The sequence below is a fragment of the Columba livia genome, chromosome 1, assembly GCF_036013475.1.
Source record: "Columba livia isolate bColLiv1 breed racing homer chromosome 1, bColLiv1.pat.W.v2, whole genome shotgun sequence".
Classification (NCBI taxonomy): Eukaryota; Metazoa; Chordata; class Aves; order Columbiformes; family Columbidae; genus Columba; species Columba livia.
The window spans coordinates 152,713,910-152,738,725 of NC_088602.1; the positions used below are offsets into that span (position 1 = coordinate 152,713,910).

The 24,816-nt window shown below is 42.3% G+C and overlaps 1 protein-coding gene and 1 long non-coding RNA gene across 2 annotated transcripts in view; one reads left to right on the forward strand and one right to left on the reverse strand.

Moving 5' to 3' along the window:
• The window catches only part of APPL2 (adaptor protein, phosphotyrosine interacting with PH domain and leucine zipper 2), a 43,196-nt gene extending 24,576 nt beyond the window's left edge, over window positions 1-18,620 (reverse strand). Inside the window, exons 1-4 of the mRNA XM_013368589.3 lie at window positions 18,363-18,620; window positions 13,444-13,542; window positions 2,832-2,891; window positions 2,274-2,345 (exon numbers count right to left, since the gene is read on the reverse strand). Of these exons, the coding sequence (XP_013224043.2) occupies window positions 2,274-2,345; window positions 2,832-2,891; window positions 13,444-13,542; window positions 18,363-18,416 (285 nt within the window). The 5' untranslated portion in view covers window positions 18,417-18,620. The remainder of the gene's footprint in view (window positions 1-2,273; window positions 2,346-2,831; window positions 2,892-13,443; window positions 13,543-18,362) is intronic.
• Window positions 18,570-22,314, forward strand: LOC110362483 (uncharacterized). Its single transcript, XR_002419864.2, has 2 exons — window positions 18,570-19,799; window positions 20,549-22,314. It is a non-coding gene; the product is annotated as an uncharacterized LOC110362483 (long non-coding RNA).
• The last annotated feature ends 2,502 nt before the right edge of the window (window positions 22,315-24,816 follow it).

Genomic DNA, 24,816 nt, shown 5'->3' on the forward strand with positions numbered 1-24,816 from the left:
CTCCTCTGCACTGGGGCGGCCTCACCTGGAGCACTGCGTGCAGTTCTGGGAGCCACACGATGAAAAAGACTTAAGCTACTAGAGAGTGTCCACAAGAGGGCTACAGTGTTGGTGAAGGGTTTGAAGGAGAAGCCGTATGAGGAGCGGCTAAAGTCACTCGGTTTGCTCAGCCTGGCAAATAGGAGGCTGAGGGGAGACCTCATGGCAGCTACACCTTCCTCACAAGGGGAGGAGGAGGGGTAGATGCCGAACTCTCCTCTTTAGCAACCAATGACAGAACCAGAGGGAACAGCAGGAAGATGTGCCAGGGAGGTTTAGGTTGGACATGAGGAAAAGGTTCTTCACCCACAGAGTGGTGGAGCACTGGAACAGGCTCCCCAGGGAGGTGTCACAGCCCCAAGTCTGAGAGTGTTCAAGAAGAGACTGGACAAGCCCTCAGACACACGGTGTGAATTTTGGGTTTGTCCTATGCAGGGACAGGAGTTGGACTCGATGATCCTTGTGGGTCCCTTCCAACTCAGGACATTCTATGATTTTTGTATAAGATAAGTGAGACAGATGGCCATCTTCCCCTAAACGTTTAATTCCTACCTAGTGTCACCCACAGATCCAAGAAGTTTTTAGTTCCCACATACTGAATTAGGGCAGTTCACTGGATCATTAATTCTAAGGCTTAACCCAACAGGATTGAATCTGTAATCAGCCTTTATTAACCAGTTTTTGCTAGTCTCTACACCACAGAGTTACAGTCCCACCACCAACACTAGAATCTCTTTCCATTCATGAGCATTACTCAGGCCACAAACACAACAAGGGACAACTACAATGAAAGGTCCCATTCAAATATTTTACTTTCAGAGCAGTTTCGCATTCCTGTTTTTATAAGTGTTTCTTGAAAATTCAGCACATCGAGACATATTTTAAAGCACCGGTGTGACACTGTGTAGGATGAAGGCAGGGCCCTCATGTCAGCAGCGGCATGCTAAGAATGTCAGATGGGTTCAGGTAGGACAACTGTCAATCATGCTGCTAGAGCACTTGATGCTACAAACCAGGACGCGATATTCTGCCCACTTGCTCGCAGTATCCCGGAGGCCTCTGGGCAGGGTGTTGCAGGTGAGGATGAAGTCAGTTATTTCCCACTAGATGATACAAAGCTATCCAGAACAATTCAACGCCTGTCGAACAGACAACTGAGAAACGGGTACAGGGGGTGGCTAACACACGGAAAAGGAAGCTGAGGAATGGAGCAGGTTCTTGTGACAGAAAATGTGACTGACAGAACTGACTAGAGAGGTTCTCTTGTGCCTGGGAAGGAGAAAGTTCTTGCTTTGATTTATTCATAGTTCACACAGACAAGCATAAGACTTGTGATAACAAATTCTCCTTTCAAGTACCCCCTGAGAGCACATGTGCAGCACGAGAAGCCTAAGGAGAAAGGTAACTTTTAGGATTCCTCTTACTATATTGTTGGAGTTACCCATGAGCTCTAAAATGTTTAACTTATTTTTTGCCAGACAACTCTCCTATCTCCTCTCCCAAACAGCAGACCTCTCTACAGCCTTCTGCCTTCTTAACGAAAGCTCAAAGTAGACTAAGAAAAAGAACAACACTTTTCTGATAGCACAGCACTGTGATATGACAAATTATACTTAAGAAATAAGGCCCTAGATACTAAGATCATACTGAAATGTTATATGGGCAGGTCTATCAAAAGCATTTAGAAAGACTCCTGGTACTCGGCAGCAACCTCCCGAGAGCGGAAGTGTTCAGAGCCCACAGCTGTGGTGCCCGACCTGCCGTCCGCAGGTATTTCTGCAGCCTCTCCCTGACATCTCTGGGTTCCGTGTGATCTCACGGCAACTGAACTGCGGCTTTACTCATTCACAGCTGCCACGCGTCCACCCCGGCAGGTTTTGGCTCAAACTGCAGCCTTTAAAGCTCAAAACTGTAAACGTCATTACTAAATGGAATTGAATTAGAAATGGCCCCAGCCTAAATGAAACGCCCTGTTTCAGACTCTTTTCTAATTCCCCCATTTAGGTAGTTCAGCTTTGCTCTGAGGACAGCAGGTGGGACAAAGCCACAGAAACAGTTCTAACCATTACAAAAGTGTGACATTATAATTCTTTTTCCCCCAATTAAATGATCCTATAAAGCCCAGGCACCATCTAGCTTTCAGTAGAAAGGCTCGGAATAAAAAGGATGAAGACCAAGAGAAAAAACACCAATATTCTATACTGTAAAAATAGAATATTGGGAAGTCAAGTTACCTCATCCACAACTTTTGAAAAGTAATGAAGGGTAGATATCACTTCTTCATCTCCTTTACCTAAGGCAAAATGCTGAAAATAGAAACACAAATTTGGTCCATAAATCATTACAGGTGAATATAAAATACAATGTGTTTTACTACAAAGGTAATGAATGCTCCTACAAAATGCAATAAATGACAAAACTAAATGAAAAAACAGCAACTCACTAATAGATACTCTTTTACCCTGCTCCTCTTGTTTTAAATGAATAGATTTTGGGAAAAATATAGTTAAAGCTTATTATACTAATTTTAAAGTCATGGTCATACAATAGGAACAAACTGGTTTGCATCTTAATAAATTTTTTAACTCACATTTTGCACTTTTTTTTTTTTTAACAAAAAGATTCTCAGCAGTTACCTAACTCCCTTGAACATCTGGGGAATTTTACAACAGCATTCACATGAAACCAAGTAAAGCTGATGCCCTAAGCACTTCTGGAAACCACACTATTTACACAGACTTCTTTGCAAGTGCTGAGGCTGAAAAGAAATCAAAGGCATATGTTAAACATACCTGCTTTTCATAGGCAAGGAGCTGCTTCGAAAGCTGTTGTGTGGCAAGACACATTTCATTCTACAAACAAAAGTCACACATTAATAGAAATAATAAAGGTCTTGAGGTCTGCTGTTGTTACTTTGTTACCAGCTTCTTGACTGAATCTGCAACTACTTACACAAACATTCAGTTGTATGTGAACAACCAGTACCAAAATATCTGCACAAACAAGCAGCAATAACAGGTATACTTCAGACCTAATCAACATACAGTTTGTTTAATTACTTTGAATCGAGGGTAGGATTTAGGGTTTATTTTTGGGCTGGGTTCTGCCCCCCATATCCAATAACAAAATTAGAACAATCTCAAACATGTAAGCTGTTGTATAAACATGTAAGCTGTTGTATCAGCATAAGAATGTTTCATATTGGTTAATCATCTTTCCCCAAAACCTACACAAGAGAAAGAATCAGTAGATGTGACTTTATATAATGCATTCACAATCAGGGAATGTACTGATGCAATTACAGCGCTTTAGGTTGATAAAGTAGTACAAAACGACACATAATTCTGTATTTTCATGGCTAAACTGGCCAACGGAAGTACACCCATCCTCAAGACGTGCTAAGACTTGTAGGGAGGTTGCATAATTTTGCTTGACAGCTGGAAAAAAAACAGAGAAGCATTTGGACATGTCAATCTTTACTCAATGTATTCCTACCAAGAGTAAATCAATTCCTCTGTCCCTGATTCTTTAACAATGACTTAAAAATGAAATAAAATAAGAACTGGGATCTCTATTAACCAGTTAGATCTTTCTCCACCTGAGTAATGCAGAAAACTAATCACTTTTCATTTAATTTCATTTTAAACTTTAACATAATCTATTCCACTCTCTAAACATATAAGGCCACAGAGAGCTCAGAGCAACCTCTGAACTGCTTTAACAGCACCCTTTATGCTGGGGCTGGTACAGAAAACCATTAAAACTGGGACAGTTTGTGTTCTGCCTTGTCACCCTAAGCACAGCACAGTCAACTGTCTGGGCCAGAGTTTCTGAAACACCCTTTACTTTGTCCTGGTGCCACTTCTGACACACTGCATTACAGCCCGCTGCTTCTGCACCACCCTGGCATGCCAGGGAGGAGGGTTAATATGGACACCAAGGCCCAAACATTTAGACAGAGCCTTAAGCGTGCCCAAGCACTCAGAAAGAATAAAGAGACATAGCCACAGCCCAGGTAACAGCAGCTGTATGTAAACGTACAGCAGAAAAAGATGGGTGAGCTAATTCTGACCAACTGAAAACACTATGGTGATAATACTCACAGGTGGCTGGAGATGTGATCACGGAGGCCTTCCAAGGCACAAACAAGGGCTGAAAACTGAGTTAATCTTTGTACAAACTTGGATCATGTGCACCCCATGACTATTTTCACCTCACAGTGATGGATTAGTCTTATTTTTTGTTTCAGACCGATTACTAATGAGCATTAATCTTTCATACAATAATAATGCCAAAGATTCATGTAAGACTTGCAGGTTGGTTATGCAGATTGTGTAGCTTTTAATATAAAAAAGCTTAACACAAACTCTCAGCATTTAAGTATCTCCCAAGCTAGTGGAAAGAAAAGGCTCATATCTTATAATAAATTAATAAACTTTGTTAAGTGCTCACAGAAAGATAGAAATGAGGCTTAACTATCTGTCCCCAGGCTGTAAGAACACTGGAGAGCCTTTGTCACCTTCGAAGTGGGAGCTGACAAGCAATGACTTGAGGACAGGAAGGATGACACTCCTTGCATGTGGACTGATCACATTAAAAGGATTTGTTTGTACGCATGTGAGTGGAGCCCAAGGATTAATTTAAGATTACAAAAAAGAAGCAGAGGTTCTCAGGCCTGGAATCTTTTTCATAAACACAACCTCAAAGACAGAGATGAGTAAGAACCACGAGAAGTCCAAGTCCTCACACAGCAAGTGTGACGCCATCTGTCAGTTGTACAGCTGGGTCAGGGTGAGAGAAATCTTTTGAAATAAACTGCGTGCTAGAAATATGCCTCTTTTTTCCCCCTTTTTGTTCCAGTCCACTTATTCCTGCAACGTCTGCAACTGTATGGTCTGTTTTGAATTTGGAAAATAAATGCTTGTGGCTTAAACCTGTTAACACTAAAAGAAACTTCAGAATAATAGGCTGAGACCAAAGGCATCTTATTCCTTTGTGTTAGCCACCCTCAAAGCTTCTATGAGTTTGGTTTCTAGACTAGCAGATCCTCAAATTTTCCCCCAACCCTACATCCAAAGTGTGACAAAGAGTGTCATAACTCATCTGTGTGGGCCAGTTTGACGATGGGCCATGCAAAGAGGCATATGGAAGAAATATCATCTGGTGATCACCACTCCCCAGAAGCAGTCTCCAGTATGTGACAGAATAATTGGGGAATACATCAGCCCTGAGGGTCTCAAAGTTAACAACACCATATCAAATATATGATGAGGTGGCAACAGTCACATATAAAGCCCAAACAGACATCACAGCATTGTCCCAGGTACAGAACAAATAGATGAAAGGGCCTGACATAAAATTTACTTTGGGATTTTGGATTGATTTGCGGACAACAGTTCCACACATCACCAATATCCCGTGGATGCCAGCAGGTCGCATTTGTGATTTCTAGGATTGGTTCTTTGTGTCAAAACACCACAAACAAATTTGTTACTCAATCCCTGCCCATGTGGAAGTGTTGATCCTGGGTCTTTCATCCTCCCTCCCAACCTCTGCCAGACTTCATTCCCCTTAGAGGTACAAAATCAGTCACTGTATCACTAGGAATAGAAAAACCCAACCAAACACACTCGCCCCTCCACAAGCAGATGTAAACAAATCAAATTAAGCTAACAAATTGAAACACAGTCACATTGCATAATAGGAAGCAGGCAAAGTGCTCTGCTGACCTAGTGGTAATACTGCATTGCTAAGCACACTAATCTGGGAAAGTTTGGTTTAATCCTCCTCCCATTTCTTCCTAATCAGCCTTCTCCGCCTCCTCCCCTGATCCTAATCAGTCTCAAGACTTACAAGTTATTTGCATTGCTTCAACTGACAGATCCACTAAATCCAGGGAAATTATTTTAACAGTTTTAAATCTATTTCCAAGACATTTTCCCATGAAATACAGAAACATTTGCTTCTTTTTTATCTAAAAGTGACTGAAATTCAGTATACCACACCAAAAGAAAAACTGTTATACAATCCTGACTGCCTGTTCCACGTCTTTTCCACAGTACTTGGATGTTTCAGAATTCACCAAGTATTTCTGGAGTGGGAAAGCTATTGATGAGAGGATATATCAGGCAGAAAACAAATAAAATCCTCAACAGAAATCCAAGTATTCTAAATGAAAACAGAATTAACCAGTGCTGGGCCTTGCAAATACTAACACATTCATTTACATTAGATGATTTTATTTAACAGGGAAAACACCACTGCAGCATGAATGTAAAGTATACTAGAAGGAAGGAAGAAAGGACTGTATGCAAATAGGTATCAAGCAATCAGTTATGATTACAGATGTCCTGACTCCTCCTTCTTTTATAGCCTTGGCTGGCATGCTAGGGCATGACAACCTTAGGAATAGGTTTTTCTAAATTCACTAATACCAGTTCACACAGATAAGGTAATGGAAGTGGTGTCTTCAACCTAGCATTAATCTACCAGAAATAAAAAAAAAAAATCCAACAGGTTAAAAAACATTGTTTAATTCTCATGTTATTTCAGTGCCTCACCCTGCCTTCAAATATGTCAGCAAAAAAATGTCCAGCTGTTATTTTCTGATCTAGTGCCAGAGTAAAGGCATGTGATTTTTCTGGCTTGATTCCATCTTCTTCATTATCACCTTTATTCATCAACCTGTTCATATCATAACAGAATATGATTTTTCTATAACCTGTCTGTAATAAAGTTTCCATCTCGCTAACCACTTACCAGTGACAGAGCCCATCCCTTTTTAGGTCTCTTTATTTTTCCAAAATAAGCTCTGAGGGCTAATACATTGAAATCAGAAGATACTTCTATAGACAGTCGTCTAACAGACTCCAGATTTGAGGGCATGTAAAGGATTAAGTTGACCTATAAATTAACTTCTAAAAACAGAGAGCTATTCCAGCATGCTCAATTCCAATCCCAGTATAATGAAGCTTTCTGTAAAGCTACTTTCCCACTCCAGCTAAAGCTGGCATTTTGAAAACTCTGCAAGTAACCAGCACACAGAACTGCCAGAGGCTTCTTCATGTAAACAAGCAAGATACTGGAAAAGGTACTTATTCATGTACCCTGTATGTGCAGAATGACACATAATAAAATTTGGCTTACATTTGGGAAAGCTTAATGCCTCATAAATGAGAGAAACAAAAACAACAAACAGGTAGGTGGTTGAAGGAGGAGATCCATGAGGCAATTGCAGCCTTCTAATCTTTTCAGAACTAGGGGACACATTTACCTTCAAAACCCGGCACAGCACTGAAAGAACTGTGTATTGAAACAACACTTTTATGCAGCTCTGTCTACGTGTGCATGCCATCTTCTTGCAAAATAGAGTTCTCCAGCAACGTAGTAAACGTGACAGTCCTACATGCTAAGGTTTGCGTATTAAATAGCTTGGAAACATGAACCCAAGGGTGAGAGAAGCTTAAGTCTCACCGGGGTGCTCAGGCTGCCCAGCACTTCACAAGATCAGGCTCACACGCAGCTTGTCCTGTTGCTGATTCACAGCATGGCATTCAGGACTCACAAACATGAGCAGTTCAGCAAAGGATCATCTCATAGCTTCAAGAAATAGAAGTCGCTAGTCAAAACTCTGCTGTAAAGCAGCCAAAGCAGCTGAAGTAGGATTGCTCGGTCAGTAGGGAGTAAATCTCTTCAGTTTCTTGCAAAACAACTACTATCAGCAGGGCATCCATACAGTGATGTCTTCTTGTAGTATTGACCTTTATTCTGGGCACAGTGACAACTCCAACTTTATAGGCAGCATTAAAAACAACTCCCATGGCTTTGTAAATATATTAATTCTCATGTGATGATGCTCTGCTTACCTCTGTTACCAACACATGGTGAATATGGCTCAGGAAGTGCAAACTTACAATTAATATGGAAAAATATATGGTATTTCACGGCATTTGGTACTGACAACCGTAATCTCTTGCAAGAATTTGTCCCATCTAACACTCTACTGAAGCTTCTCCATGTGGAAGTGAAAGTTTACAAAACACTAAGTTATTCTTCATTGTTTCAAAACGTTTTTTGGGAAAAAAAAAAAGTTTTATCATTTCAAAAGGTAATACAATTATTCCCTCAGGCATGGAAAAAAAAAAAAAGCAATTAAAAGAGAATCTGTGTCAGTGCTTACTTGTTAATTTGGCAAGAACTAATTTAAGAATTCTGAACACCTGGGGTTGGCTATGCAACATAATAAATATGAAAAACGGTGCATGCCCTAGAGAGCCTGACACCTATCTACTGATTACAGCCTGGTAAAGTCAATACATAGGAAGATGAAACAAACAGCACTTGAAAAATGCAGACATGAGGTGTAATGAATTTGGGAAGAGAAATAACACTAGTATAAAACACTACCTAGAATAGCCCTGGACAGATCCAAGCTGTCCTAATACCCATGTAATGCTGTGCATCTAACCCAAGACTATTCCATAGCTGTCAAAAGTTTCCCTAGGAGTCTGGACATAAAAAGGCAGTGAGCCCCAGAGATTGTTGCTGCTTTGTCTGTGTGACTCTGGAATCACAAGACAAATGCTCACTGAGACACAGATGCTGAACAGAAGTACACTTCACAATTCCCGTGTTCACAATTCCCTGTTCTCTCTCTGGATATACCGATAAAGGCAACGTGGGTTTATTCTTATTCCTCTTCTGCTATCACTGCTCTTAGTATCTAGACAGATTTGTCAACAACAATGAGATGAAACCTCTTTCCAATGACAAAATACTGCATCTTACTTTCCTCTAACCTACTTAACTGTTTATCCCTTCTAATGGTCAGTAGAGACACAACAGTCTCCTGAGTTTCTAAATAGCATTTTCTTTCAAGTGAAGATCCCAGCTGAGCCATTTCTAATATTAGGATGAAGAGCTGGAGATGATAGTAAAGCCCTGAAAATAATTTGCTATGGCAGTGGGAAGTCAGGAATGTGAACTGGGCACATTTTGCTCATACACCATTGCAAGAGCCTCAGCATGCAACTTCAATAAATGAAGTTTTCTAACAGTCTCTGCTTGCTGCATTACTTATTGCTCAGGTAATACCATGTCCAGAACGACGAACACAACATCCACAGAAGTGAGAGAGCAGTAATGCCAGATGCAGCATCAGGGCTTGCTCACAATGAAGAACTACAAGAACAAACTCTATTAAGGGAGATTTCCTCTATAAGACAACTAAGGTGGTAACTACCTCAGGGTACGACAGCACAGATGGGAGAACTACAGCAGGAAGTACAATATGTACTCACACGGATGTGGTTTATTTGATGAAGAAATATAAAAACGCTTCACTATATTTACACACATGGGCTTGCCAGATCAACGAAACCTCACTCTTCAGGGACAACTCATAGATTTGATTCCTGAGACTTCTTAATCATAGCGTCATACAATGCATCTGCATTGCAGTCTCTTTTTCACTGAAGGGCTCCATGTGCAAAATAGAGTCACCACCCCACCACACTAGGTGTGGGTGCCCAAAGAGGTGAAAGCACTGTCCTGATCCTGCACAGCAACCAGGGGCTTGTCACACACTGAGGGCCTCGCACACAAAATCAACCTGGTAGTAATATACAAGGGAATGGCAGGAAGATGTACCAGGGAAAGTTTAGGTTGAACATTAGGAAAAGGTTCTTCACCCAGAGGGTGCTGGAGCACTGGAACAGGCTCCCCAGGGAGGTGTCACGGCCCCAAGCCTGACAGTGTTCAAGAAGAGACTGGACAACGCCCTCAGACACATGGTGTGAACTGTGGGGCTGTCATATGCAGGGACAAGAGTTGGACTTGTTGATCGTTGTGTGTCCCTTTCAACTCAGGACATTCTGTGATTCTATGATATACTACCCAGCTGCAGCCTAGTGCTGTCGGCCCTTCCACATCAAGCCGCTCCAGGTGCCTGGGCGGTTTTTCCAGTGCTACACCCTTCAACAGGACACTGCAGATCCTTTCTTGCACTCCTGGGACAAAACCAGCTTCAAGTCACTTCAAAGGTCTGTCTACATTGTCTGCTAAAGCCCATTGCAATGAATGTGCCCGTCTCAAAACTGCCCTACTGTTGTTAGAGAAGTTAAAGGCATGCAAAATGAAGTCTTGGTTGAATATATGTAAGTCTGAAAAGCTAGATCCCCAGCACCTAGCAGAAATCTGTAGCTTAAAAAAGGGGGGTTGGAAATAAAAGGAATGCTTGAAAAGCTTCCTATTTTCCTAAGTGTTTTTAAAAGCTCTGGGCAAATATTTCTCTTTCTCACATTCCTTTCAAAGACACTGATCCAAGTGTTTAGAGCAGTTTGAGCTGTCAATTTGCAAACTTACTGCTGCTCTGCACACAAAGCAGTGTTTGGGGACAAAATACATGCATATATCCACACAGATAATTAACAGATTGCAGTTGGTACTAATTGCTGTTCCCCTAAGACTTTGCACTGCATTCAGAACCACCAACTATTGTTATTTGATCACGTACTACGATGGTTTGAATTACATGAAAAATAGAGCCTTCATCACATAAAACACCAAACTTCCAATAAACTACTCCAGAAAATCTTGAAAATGCAGTTAGAAGACCTGAGAAATTTTAAACTTCAGAATGTAGTTAGAAAGAAAACAAGATTAATGTTTTTTAAACTGTCATAATTGTTTTGTGGGGGCATAAACCCTGATTTTTCAATACTGTGGAGTGGTACAACCCACTGCTGTTTAGCCTGCCTGCCATGACTGGTGTGATTTCAGCCATTTTTATGGCTGTGCAAACAGAACTTTTATCATCACTTCAAAGTAGGTCAGTAACTGTAATTTCTGTTTTACAGATAAGGAAATCAGAGCAGGGGACGACTATGACTTTGCCAAGACAAAAAAGTCAGGAAAATAAAAAGGCAAATTCAGAACGTGGCTTCACACTACTCTCAACTTTTACACTCTCTCTACTAAATCTTGATTCCTCTCAAAATGAAAAGAGCTGGTAGCACTTTCTAAAAACATATCAGCAAAAGCTGATTTTCTCTCAAGTTTTATTAGGCAGCAAATAAATAATACACATATGATTTTTTAACTGTCCATTCATGTTTAGTGGGCACTTCAGCACTACACTTCTCTTTTATGCCAACTGCAATCATAAAGTTTTGTAATAAGGTGTGTGCCCCTCAAAAATTGAAGGCGAGTTCAGTCAGAAAGCATCTTCCCTTGAAATATTCAGAAACAGCTTGTTAAAAGGATATACCGATATTTGGAAAGCTCAGTATATTAGTCAGAAATCACTGTTAGCCTATAAAACACTAACAATCTATTGGAAATTAACCACTATATATAGCTGAATTAATATTGCCATTAATTTTTATTTAAAAAACAGAATTTTGCCCCAATTTTAATGTACTCCTTCAGGTCTCATACAAAAATATCAACACTTTTAAAAGTGTACATAGAAAAAACAAACAAACAAAAACCAAACCACAAACCCAAACACAAATAGTTTCAGTTTTCCACTTACAAAATGATTTTGATCTACTTATCCTTTCTTGTTACTGCAATGTCATTTTTTTGGCCACTACTGGATCCTGACAACACAAACCCAATCTGAAATCATAATGCAGAGTGATTCCTCAAGAATTAAATGGCAGAGCAGCAACACTGAGAGCACTAAATGTTGAGCCAATGTCCTTGGTAAAGTCCCTAATACTGGCCACTAAATCTGAACTTCCTTAAGTCAGTAGTAGTGTAGGGTGCTCTCCTCCACATCCTTATAAAAAACTGCTATGCACCTCCCACCTCAAAATGGCATTAAACATCCAATACTCAGAAGTGACTGAATAGTTACATCAAACTCAAACAGGAAGCGTGGAGGAAGAAAGTGGCCAAGACGTGCTGGTAAAATGAAGAAGATTCAGTAGTACTGTGAAGTACAGATGGGTAAATGCGCTGAGACAGTGAGAAGAAAGAGGAAATGTCATAACTGTGGGGCAACAGAAATGGAGAAGGGTGAAAACCAAGATGGAAAGGAAGAGGCAAACAAAAGCAAACAAAGCATTTTTTCATTAATCACAGGCCAGAGCAACTGCTTCCTAAAATGTCATCCTAAAAAGGCATTAGCCAAGCAAAGGGATGTGTAGTCCACAAGTTGGACACTATCAAGCCATATTTATCCTCTGATTTCCTTCTTCCACCTATTTCAATCCTATCTGCTTTTTAGTCCCAGGTATCTACCATCTGACATACCTACATTCTTGCTACTCTTAAAGCTCAGTGACTCTACCAAAATGCCCATCACTCACTTTCAGTGCTCATTTCATGTCATCTCTCCAGCCCCTGGCTATGAGCTGTATTGTTTTCTGAGTATCTGAGCTGTGTTGTCAGCCTCTGGTTGCTCTGCACTTGCACGGGATCCAGGACACCACCAAAGGTGGATCTTCCAGGTGTAGGCAGCTAGATCCTGGGCAAACAACTCTTTCGTCCAAGCCATACTATCAGTCACCCAAAAGAGCAATCCCACCAAATGGACATACACTTGCAGTAGTTTTACAGCTGAGCTGACTCCTGGTAACATAAGAATCAGGCACTTCGTCTTCCAGCAAATTCAAAATACCCCCTTCTCCTCATCTGTGTCCTTTGATGTACTGGTTTAAGAACAGAAAAGCTGTTGTTTCTAAGGAACTCAGGTATCTAACCTACATAAATACTTGCAAAAGTTCCATGAGATACTGTGTATGTCTTCAAAGACCTAGATATGGTATTTTGAAATACCTAGTTTTATGCACATGGGAGCCCAAGCTTCACTGAACATCACTCAGATGTATAATATTTTCCAAAGCACTGGATATTATTTACCTTACAAATTTTACTTTCAAAGGGATTTAGTCATCTAGGTCACGTCAGTGCCTTAGAAAGTGTTATTTTTTCCTGCTCCCATACTTTTTACACTGACTACTTTAGGTACTCAAATTCAGTATGACCTAAAGTGTACATTCTCTCTGTAATCAATGCACATAGTTCCTTCCAAATGACGAGTCACAGCATCCAAGTTGGATGCCTACAGTCCACGCGAATACCTATCCACGTACTGTGTCGACACTGAGGCAAGCAATTCTGTCAAGGCTGGGCTTCCAACATACCATAAGGTAAGGACATACCACAATTTTTCTTTTATTAATTGTCTGGAGACAGACAAAGCAGATAAGATTTTTTCATGCATATGAGTTGTGAACATCAAGGCATGAAGGGGCTGAGATATCAGATGGAAAACACCCACAACTTCTAAACCACAAGAGGTGCGCTACTTGGCAACTTTCATGTAAATAACAGCATCACAATACCAATTTATCTCCTACTGTATATGGAACAAAAGAAACACAAATGGAAAGTTACCTGAGCACCGTAGACTCGTTGCATTGCCTGAAGCAACTGGTTTGTATATTCAGTAAGGGTTCCTGCATCTTCTTCAAATACACTGAGCAAAGACCGAGTCTTCGATAAAAGAAAAAAGCAAACAGTTTTAGTCCCAAGCAAAAATATTAAAACTAATCATAAGTGACTATAAATAAATGGTAGTAAAAAATATGAATCAGTCAGAAATAATAAGCCTGCAACTTTGCATGATTCTGTTTATTCAGATTTTCACAATATGTAGAAATTCGTCCTCCAAGTATGGATAGTTAAACTGAGGCATAAGGAAGCAAAGCGATAAAATGCTATGGCCGTATCCTGACTCCTACTCTCTCACTCCAACTAAAAGACATTCCTTATGACATAATGAGGAATGTAAAAAGTCCTGAATGTCTGCCTGCTGAATACAGTAATCCAAACCATGTTAAGGACTCTGGGTCAAACACCACTGCTTGCTCACTTTACTTCTCTAATGTCAGACTGCATTAGAAGCACCCCTTTCCATGAGATAATTTACAGAGTATTATTCACTCTCAGCTGTCTTGAGCAACTCTTAAAGGGCCACTGCCAAAGCTAGCTGACGTAATCGGACCAAACAACTGCATGTTCATCTACAACAACAGGCACAGAAGTATACACCCACTCAGAGACACCCCATACTTTCTCCATTTGCTAGCTCATCCTTGCCACCAAACAGGGAAAAAAATGAATTGTGTTATCTTAAAGACATGAATTCCCTTCGTTTGTTTTGGTGGAAACATCAGGAACAAAGAATTACATTGCTGACACAGCTCCTGAGACGTGAAACAAAGATATCTCAGAATACTGCCGAGCTCCAGAATTTGCTAGATCAAGACAATAATGAAAGAGGGAAGGCTGTCCCTTTAACAAAGTCATGATCCATCCTTAGTCTTAACTTTCCTAAATCCAATCTATTTGATGCTAACTGGCAATGTCCTTCCATCTGTACAGCTAATTTATGTGATATTAATTAGTTTCATCTGATTACATGAGGGGCACGCATAAACTTCAGCACTTTAATAATCATGTCAGTCCTGTAACAGAGCAAGTGCTTTACCTGTCCTCCCAGCACAGGAATCTCTAATGTACCTGAAGTATCCAAGTTCGAATCTGAGAAATGTATTTCAGAGTCTTAAGAAAGTTCTAAGTTGCTCCACTATTTTAACAGGAGGCACATGTACTTCCCCAAGGCACTTATTCTCCTCTGCAAAACTCTCTGCCCTGACTCTATGGTTGTCCTGAAAAACTCAAAATCAGCATCCTTCAAGAGCCCCGGCCTAACGTTAACTATCATTTCATCTCTGCTGAGAAACATCTGAGCCAGAAATTGGTGTTGCTCAGCAGTTAAAGCACATGACCTAGGAGTCAGTCCTTGGGTTCTGTTCTAGGCATTGCAGGGGAGCATTTCCACACTGTAAGAAACTCTAAAGCTCAACATTTCAGGCTTCTAATATGCTAAGCTGCTACAGTACTTCCTACCTTAGAGAAACTGGCAGTCAACACATTTGGGAAACTAGCTTGAGACCTTAGCATGTAAGAAGATACATAATACAAAGTACTGTTTTCAAATAGAAAGAACATAAAACCCAAAGAATGGAGTAAAGGCCAAGTCAATGAAATGGATACGAAGAACCCAAACTTATAAAGGACCTTTGTGCAGAACTTTCCTACAAGGATGGCGGCATGGTTTGAGAGTTTTCCACACTAAGCTATTATTTCAGTAATTGAAAACATATTGCTTTTCAAAAATATCTGGTTTAAAATGTATCATCTGCAATGATGAATTAAAACAAGCAAAACTAATGCCAACAAACTACATTCTATCTATACAGTGCTCATCTTCTTTGTTTTGTGTTACAACAGCACACAACATGCACAGGGTATGAAGATGGTTAAAAAAAATCTAGGGAAGGTAAAAACCTCATAAAACTTGACACAATGTTTATCAAGACAAATCTCAAGCCAAGAGCTAAAAATTAAAAAGAAATTGTCCAAAGTAGGTTGCAAATCACATGTTTCTGCGTCCTGGAAAAGGTTTCCAAACACAGGAATGTCAGCCAGATTCCTAAATCTTACTGAATTTTTGCAGGTTCAGTTTTTCAGATGTCTATATATGGGTTGAGGTAGAAGAGCTCTGGGAAATAAATTCTGAAAGTTTTGGCCTCAGTTATTAGCACATTGTTCAAAAATAATAAAAACAATAAATGATTCAAGCGGTTTGGAAGTTATTCTTGGAAAAGTTCATATTTAAGAACACCATTTAAAATCACTGCAACAAAATATCAGAATGTGTATAACTTTGCTGTTGCTTTTTTGACAAATTCTGGCATAGCAGCTAATGCTGCTGAAATAAACCAGTAATCCAAATAGTAAGCTAACATTTAAGAGGCCTCAATTAGTAACACCAGTATCTTGACTTCTAGAAACATAGGGAAAAAATGCTACTTTCATGTATTTCCCTCAGTTCTAGCATGACTGCTTGCATAATTTCTCTCATTTGGTGGCCAAACACTTAAAAATTAAGAAACTTCTTACAGCCTTTTTCAGCCAGTGCTTGGAGACAAATCAAGCCAAAAGTACTACATAGTTGCAGAGAGAGAAATCAAGTTTCAGAAAATTGATGAAAAATTACTTTGGCCTAATTCTCTTCTGTCTTGCATGTAATTTACGTAATTCATACAGTTTATACGAAGTGAGGTTATATCCTCATTTTACCATCTCTCTGCATTGCTGTAAGTGACTGCACAGGGCAGAGGAGAATCAGGTCACTTTATGCAGAAGTAAATGACCACATGAGCTGCCATGCTGTAAGCTCTGTGTGACAGAGACCGCCTTTTGGCTCTGTTTTGTAGTACCCAGCTCACAGAGGTGCCCGGTTGTGCTTTAAAACTGAAGTTCTCTCCAAGAAAAAAGTTAAAAAAATACTGGGAAAAAAAAAAATAATCTGTTTCCTTGCATGAAAAAATAGAGGCTAGAAACACTGGGCTGTTATAAAAAAATTAAACAATGCCCCTCCCTCCCAAAGTTATAGGACTTGAACAAAAGTAATGACCAAATCAAGCCAAAACATCCTGCAAACACTCAGATTTATGCACAGCCTGGTATTTCCAGTAATTGCAAAGGAGATGTTAACAACCCTCATTTCAGGTCAGGAGAAAGATGAAGACCTCCAAATTCAATTCAGTGCATTGTTCGGCTGCTTTTAGTCAGTGCTACATTTTTAATCACTGAGGGAAGTGTTGATTGAAGAGGTAAATGAGTTCACTTATCCTGAGTGTCAAGTTCTTCAGCTCCAGAATGCACTGAGGAGATTAACACTAAAAAAGTTAATAACTGCTCCTAATAAATCTAGCACATTTCGGTAAAGTGTGGAACACAGAACCACTCAGGCTGTCAAGGAACAATGCAGGTCACCTTGTTCAAACCCCTGCTCAAAGCAGGGCTGACTCTGACATTACATCAGGTTACTCAACACTTTTTCCAGTCAAGTTTTGAAAAATCTCCAAGGATGGAGATTCCACATACACCATACCAAAGAGATGATGAAAATCATTCTTACTAGCATGAGATTTCATGGAATCACACAAAAACAGGATAAGAGGTGATCAAGATGAGCCTTCAGACTCATTAAGTCCTGACAGGTGCGTGTTCAACCTTTCCTTCAAAATGTCTCATGACAGACTCCCTAACACCTTTCAGCAATCTGCTCCACAGCTTATCTATTCATTCATCCCCTGATCCATCAGCAGATGAGTTAGGATTACAACACAGGGCTACCTGGGAACAGGATCCATGCTGATCCACCCTGCCCTCCCTTCTCCTTTTGCTGCTTCACGGATTACTTTTGTATCTCTGTCTGCACCAAGGTTTGTCCTCGAGTGCACCTTCCCCAGCCCTTTGTGAAATTTCCACTCCTTCCCCTTGCCCTTCTCTCTTCCACCCGAATTTCCCTCCTTCCGTCCTCCTTCTCCAGCTCTTGAGGCCTCACACCTCTCTGGCCCCGAAAACACCACGACCTGGCATGTTCTTCACTGTGGGGTTTCTACGGTCCTCAGAGGTCACTTGTGCAGCTCTGTCACATCACGGCTCCCAGCACTGGGGAGAAAAGTTCTTCCCTGCCTGCAGAGGTTGGGATGGAAAGGGGGGTAACCGCCTCTCCTTGTTCCTCACACTCCTTTGGAAGGAGGTCATCTTCAGTGGGATCCACCTCACCCCTGCTGTCCTTCACAGGAAGCCTCTGTACCTGAACGAGCATCCTTGAGTGGGGAGGAGCAGATGTGCTGGTGGTGACACTCCTTCGGTCCACTTTTGTCACTAGGGCCAGGTGACTCACAGTGCAGAAGCCTCCCTGTCCCTCAGGGAGTTCGGAGGAAGCCACGCCATGCCTGTCCATCCTCCCCCAACACACCTCACCTCTTCAGGACAACCCTTACACCTGGCCAGCATGCACCCAGATGGGACAGCGTGAGGAAAAAGCCAGAGGGGTTTCTCTAAAGGGCTCGGTGTCCTGGCTTCCTCACACCCTGCTCCTCTGCCAGGGTGCAACCCTCTTCTCCAGAGGCCCTCAGGAGCACACGCAGCCAGTTTTTCCCTGACAGGTGTCCCGTAGGAGGCAAAAACCTTCCCCCGACACCACAAGGGTACCCTTTACTTGCTTCACAGCATCCCCGCTCCCCGAGGGTACCAACAGGACAAGTCACCCTGACCCACTTTTCCGCTCCTCAGGAGCCTGCTCCGCTGCCCCTCCGCCCGGCCGCCCTGCACCGCCCGCTGACCCCGCTTTCCCCGCCGGGGACGGGCCCTCCAGAGGTGTCACCCCCGCCCCGCACCGCCGGCTCAGGTGCGTCACCCCGGCTTCGCCCCTGGCAGCGGGCCGCTACCTGCGGGCTGTCCTGCAAAGCCTCTTCCAGGAGAAGTTTGTCGACGGCGGGCATGTTGGCGCTGCGGCGCGGCTGGGCGCGGGGAGCTGGGTGCGCGGCGACGGCCGACACCCGCGGACACGCCCCGGCGGCGGGGCTCGGCCGCGTCCCTCCTCCCCGCGGGGGCGGCCGCGGGTCTCAGCGGGCAGCGGGGCACGACGGCTGCCTGGTTCTGCTGGCGGGGTGGGGGCGGCAGCCCGCGGGCGCTCACTCCTCCCAGTTCCCGTCCGGCGGAGGAAGCGAGTCACGGGGAGGGCAGGAGGGAGCGCGGCAGGCGGGGGGTGGCTTCCTGCCGCCATTAACTCCTCGGGCTTAGCCTGCGCGGCGGCTGTCTCTCCTGTGAGGGTGGAGGCTCCAGATGGTGTCCGCCTGTTCATCTCCCCAGCTGTGGACAGCTAGGGGCTGGGATGGCTTCCCGCAGCCCCGCTCTTGGCTCTGTCCCTTGGACAGCAGGGGAGGGGGGATCCAGCAGGGCTGTGGGATCCCCCTCAGCTGAGGGAGATCTCCCTGGCTGTGAGGGTGCTTGTTTGATGGAAATGAGGAGAAGGCGGCATTCTCCTGCGTCAGCCTGTGGGGCTGGAGGACCTACAGCTGTGGGGGAGCTGTCTGCTACACCCTTTGGGGTGTCCCAGCTCCCTTTGAAGGCACTACAGGACTGGGGGCTGCCGGCAGGGTCAGCCAGGCTACCGGGTGGCTGGGAGGAGCACCCTGGGGCCTCAGCTGCTTTCTAGGACCAGCACAGCTGATGGCGAAGATGGACCTGCTTGTGAGCGGCCCTCATTTGCAGCATCTCCACTCTGGTGAGACCCCACCTGGAGTCCTGTGTCCAGGTCTGGAGGCCTCAGCACAGGAGAGACATGGACCTGTTGCAGAGGAGCCAGAGGAGCCACAGAAATGATCAGAGGGCTGGAACAGCTCTGCTGTGAGGACAGGCTGAGAGAGTTGGGGTTGTTCAGCCTGGAGAAGAGAAGGCTCCGGGGAGACCTTATTGCGGCCTTTGAGTGCTTAAAAGGGGCCTATAAGAAAGATGGGGGCAGACTGTTTAGCAGGGCCAGTTGCGATAGGACAAGGGGTAATGGTTTAAAACTAAGAGAGGGGAGATTCAGGCCAGACATGAGGAAGAAATGTTTTACAGTGAGGGTGGTGAAACACTGGCCCAGGTTGCCCAGAGAGGTGGTAGATGCCCCATCCTTGGAGACATTCAAGGCCGGGCTGGACGGGGCTCTGAGCAACCTGATCTGGTTGAAGATGTCCCTGCTCATTGCAGGGGGTTGGACTAGATGACATTTGAAGGTTCCTTCCAACCCAAGCTATTCTGTGATTCTATGATCTGCATTTGTTTTTGTGTATGGACAACTCTCCAAGTGACACCATGGGACCACAGAGTATTCCTGACAGGTCAGTCCTCACTCAGCCACAGCCCTATACTGGAGCTGTTAGAGGGGATGCATTTTTTAAGTTACTGGTTGTCCCTATACAAACCTATGTTTTTATTATCGCCTCACTGATGTCTTAATTGTGTTGGAGAAGTTCAGTGTTTAGACATTAATTCAGATGCTTAGTTGAACAAAGCTAATGTTTTCAAAGTACTCAGAGTCTTGCTCAATCTGTATTATGCTAACATTTTTGAAGGGTGGCCACTGTTTTCAGATGCCTCAGTTTCTCTAAAAGTCCGCAGTAGTTGATCTGCAGATCAGTTGCTCCATGCTTGTCAGCTGTAGCTCTTGTTCCAGGGCAGCTTGAGGCAAAAATTGAGATACGCAAAACCAGAATCCCATTTAAGAAAAAAACATTTCTGAAGAGTTTGGGAAGAATCCTGCCAATTAATATGCAAACAAAGATATTTTCTGTAAAATGGTAAGATGTTATCATCCCCGAAGTTTCACAGTCTTCAAATAACTCATGTTGTTGCCCTGTTTTAAAAGAAGAAAAATATATATTTTTTTAAATGCAGCTTGAGTTGTAAAAGAACTCCAAACATTAGCATTGGCCTGCTTTGCAACTACGGTAAGTGCCTACTCTTTGCATCTAGTGGATTTTTCCTCTTCTGTCTTTCTTGAACAATAGTGAATGTTTTATATGGCAAGAAATGTGATGGCTGATACTATTTTGGTTTTTATTTTTTGGTTTTCTTTTTTTTTTTTCAGATTAAAAGACTGTGCAGAAGCGGGTGGCCTTAGGAAAGCTTTGCAGATCAGCTGGATGATCGTTTGTTTTTAATTTTGTATGAGAAATTATCATTGAACCTTGTAATTTTGGCTACGATATTTCTATGCGTCTGACATTGATTGGTATTGCTTCTGAAGCTTGTGAGAGGACCTCTAACCCCAAGTGCCAAGCCTGCCTTGGTGTGACTCTGCTCCACGGTCCTGAAGCTGGACGCCGTGTTCCAGGCCCTTGAATAAGAACAGAGTTCTCACATTCAGTCCACTTTTCCTGCCTGAATAAAGACACTGAGCCATAATAAAAACCACTAGCTAATACCAAAAAATATCAAATATGTCAGTATATATTTACATAATGAAAAAACATAATGAAAATAGATATGGCTTTATCAGAAAATGTTGTTTCAGATAATTTTAGAATGGTGGAAAGAGGTCAGAGGTTTTTTGGTTTTTTGTTTGTTTTCCTACAGAATGTGAAGTAAGGCACTAGTTAGACTTAAGAACCCATGACTGCTTCTGAGCCAGTTTTGTCAGTCTGTGTTAAAGTCTTACTTTTCTTTCTTCAGAGATTTTGAAAACATTACTCGAAATTCACTGAGGAAGAGAAGAGCATGCTTTATCAGATTTTGTGCATCTTAAAGTAGCTTCAGGGTATTTTTGAATATTTCCCAAATACTTCTGTTACAACTCTGCCCTTTCCTTTCCCCCTCTAGGCTTCCGATAGTTCAGCAACAGCTCTTCCCCACTGAGTTGAAGTGTTTTCTTCATGAAGAAAACATCAACATGCTTTGTATTTTTATTTTACATTGTCTTCCCTCCCAAGAGCTATAACCTTTAAGGTCTTATCTTGTTCTTGATGACTTTGTCTAGTCTAAGGTTCAGGTGTGGAAGCCTGTTGTCATTCCAAAATTGAGGTCAGCTCTTTCCAGAACAGGTTCTACTAGCTTTGTTTAAATAAAACAGAGGGCACATCAGTAACTACTGAAGGGTGACACTTTTACTATCTGTCATTCCTTACAGCTTTGTAACCTATAGTACTACTCCCAAACATTTCAACTATTTACTTATACAACAGTAGTGATATTATTGTTTAAATTGGGTACCTTTGTGTATAGGCAGACCTTTGGGTAGAGGGTATCTAAGCCTTTGACAGTAGCAGAGGCTGTCCTTGGGTTGTCACTGCTTTCTGTGCAGGGCACCAGCACTGGGCAGCCTGGCAGGTCCAGCTCCAGCTGAAGATGCCCTGCGGTACCTGTGCTGCATCTGGGACCCGAGGGAGCTTCTTCAGAGCCATCTCTGTAGCCTCGCATCACAGAGTATTTTACACTCCTCGGAAGAGAAGTGGCGCGGTGTTTATCTCGGCGTGTGGTCCAGGAGCTGCTCGCTGCGCTGGGCAGTGCCAGCAGGGAACGAACACCACTGCAGCTCCTCTTGTCTAAATCTGGGTATTGAGTGCAATACTCGGTTACTACAAGAAGTCTCGCTAGTGAAAAGCGCTGTTCTTCAAAGTCAGTTTTAAAGGGAACACTGTACATATGGAAAGAGAATAGGGAAACGGCAGACACAGTACATAGAATCAATCACCTGAATATTCAAAAAACCTGTCACGGCGGCATGCACTGAGCTGTGAACACTTCCAGTAAGCAGTCCAAAGTGGAAACTTAAGGTAAAAACCCTGGAAATTGATACATATTGCTTATAAAACTAATAAGAATTTATAATATCAAATAAAATCAATAAATAATTGAGCATTGAGTATGAAGTAATTCATTCCGTGAACTAATTGTACTGCTTCTAAGAAAAGATGGTGCTTTCTTCCAGCAAAAGCCTGAACATAGCCTAAAAATCTCATAGTTGAGAGAATGAACAATATTAAAGGAAAGAGGAAGGTTTGGATTGATCTGTAAAGTCAAGATTTCTCTGCTATACAAATCTCTTGGCAAGGTGATGTAAAATCGTCCAGTACTACAGCAGTTTTACAGAAATTAGTGCATCTTCAAACTTGAATTTGGGGTTCTACGTGTGATTGTCTTGTTCCTGTTTGAGGCTGGTCGGGAATATCCCTCAATCACCAGCCAGTCAAGTATGGTCCTCTGCAGACTGCCACTGCTTGTATGACGGAAGGAACTACAGCGTGAGATGGCAGCTGGGGACTCTGCCTTCTGTGGGACCATCTCAGCGCCACGTTTCCAGCTTTGCTGTCCCCAGGAAGGCTTATTTGCCCAAGTAAGTGCTTCACCACCTCCCTGCCCAGTTCCAGCTCAGGTCTGGAGGCAGGAGCACCAAACCTGCACGGTGCTGTGTGTGAGTTAATAAGCGTTGCCATCTCTAATTGGCCTGTTTGGAAACAAGGCAGCTGCTGTGCATCCTCAGCATAATTTATTTCCGAATTTGATAATCCACCCAGAATTAATGGAGAGCTGACTATAATTATTTTTTCTGGTTAGACTAGTTACAGAGTAAGTCATATTGCATTGTGTTTTCTTTCTCATATGTTCCATTGTAACTTTAAAGAACATATTGCGTTATACTTCCTTTTTGGCTTCATAACTTATACTTTACAAGAATTTCTGAGCAGTAGTGTGCTAGTCACATGTTTGCTAAGTCAGCTGAGTCTATTTATGTGTTTAACACTAATATGCTTATTCTTCTTTGTGCTCAGTAACAAAGAAATCTTTGAACTACAAATGACTTTTAGAGGTGTAATATTTTACCCCAAGTTGTGCAGCTGTCCTACATAAAAATAAGAGGGTATATTAAATGATAGTAGCAATATTTTCACTTCAAATTAATTCTTTACAAGTGAAAGATTTGAAAAAGATCTCACTACTCTCACTACAGAAGCATCCTACAACAATTTTTTAATAGTATATGAATAAATTACTTGTTAAGTTAATAGTAAGGCATCTAATGTACAGGAGAACTCTTGGACACATAGAGAAGGGGTATCTTGTGATTTTGTGTGTTACCCACAAGATAATACCAGGCTGAACTAAAATTCCACTGAAATTATTAATTGCCATGTAACCAAGATCTCATGCTTTTTGTTTTAATGTAAAACACATGGCTTTGTTTATTTCCCTTAAACACGTTAGTTATCTGCCAGAATGGATATGTACAGATGTACTTGCTAGTGGGATGGATTGAATTAAAATCTCTTTGAAGGTGAAGGGTGTAACTGCTGTCTTTAATTTCATGTAATTTAAGGACAATTAAGTTCCCTCGTGTAACCAAGTACAGCAGCAGCCTCCATCTAGATCCAGAATAAAAACATGGTTTCAAGAGCTGGGGTTTCTGATGACAATTGCCACCGCGTCCCCCATGCCTGCCTCTGCCCTGCAGTGCGTGGCCTCTGGGGGTGGTGGCATGACTCTAGATTTGGGAGCCTGCCGGGCATCTGGTTTAACAGTTTGTATTTTCTTGGCAAGGAACACAATCATTGTTAGGGAGAAGTACCGAAATATTTTAAGCTGGTATTATTACCTTTTGTCCACAGTTTTTGCAGTGCTTGGGCAAATGCTCAGATACAGGCTCCTTTCTCCTTTTAGCTGTGCTGTTTGTAATGTGTATTGCTCCCTAACCTACCAGACACTTCTCCTATTTCAGGTGATGGTGCAATGGAGTTCAGGGGTGAGCACAAGTCTGATGAGGAGCAGCTGAGGGAACTGGGGCTGTTTAGCCTGGAGAAAAGGAGGCTGAGGGGAGACCTTATCGCTGTCTGCAACTACCTGAAAGGAGGTTGTAGCATGGAGGGTGTTGGTCTCTTCTCCCATGTAGCAAGTGATAGAACAAGAGGAAATGGCCTCAAGTTGTGCCAGAGGAGGTTCAGATTGGATGTTAGGAAAAAATTATTCCAAGAAAGGGTTGTCAGGCTGCCCAGGAAAGTCACCATCCCTGGAGGTGTTTAAAAGGTGTTTAGACAAGGTTCTTAGGGACATGGTTTAGTGCTAGAGTTAGGTTCTGGTTGGACTCGATGATCCTGAGGGTCTCTTCCAACCAAAACGATTCTATGGTATCTGAGGTATAGGGAAAAACTGTGAAATACAAGTAACAGAAAGAATAATACAAGTGCTTCGTCAAATAAGTGTGCATGTGGTATGATTCTGTAGATTAAAATAAGAGACATTTAATGCCTGGCATGTAATTATTTTATGAAATGCTAATAAGTAACCTGTTAGGTATAAAGGTTACCAAAACTCAGAACACCCTGTTGCAAATTCAAGTTGGATTTCAAGGTACGACTGTCAGTG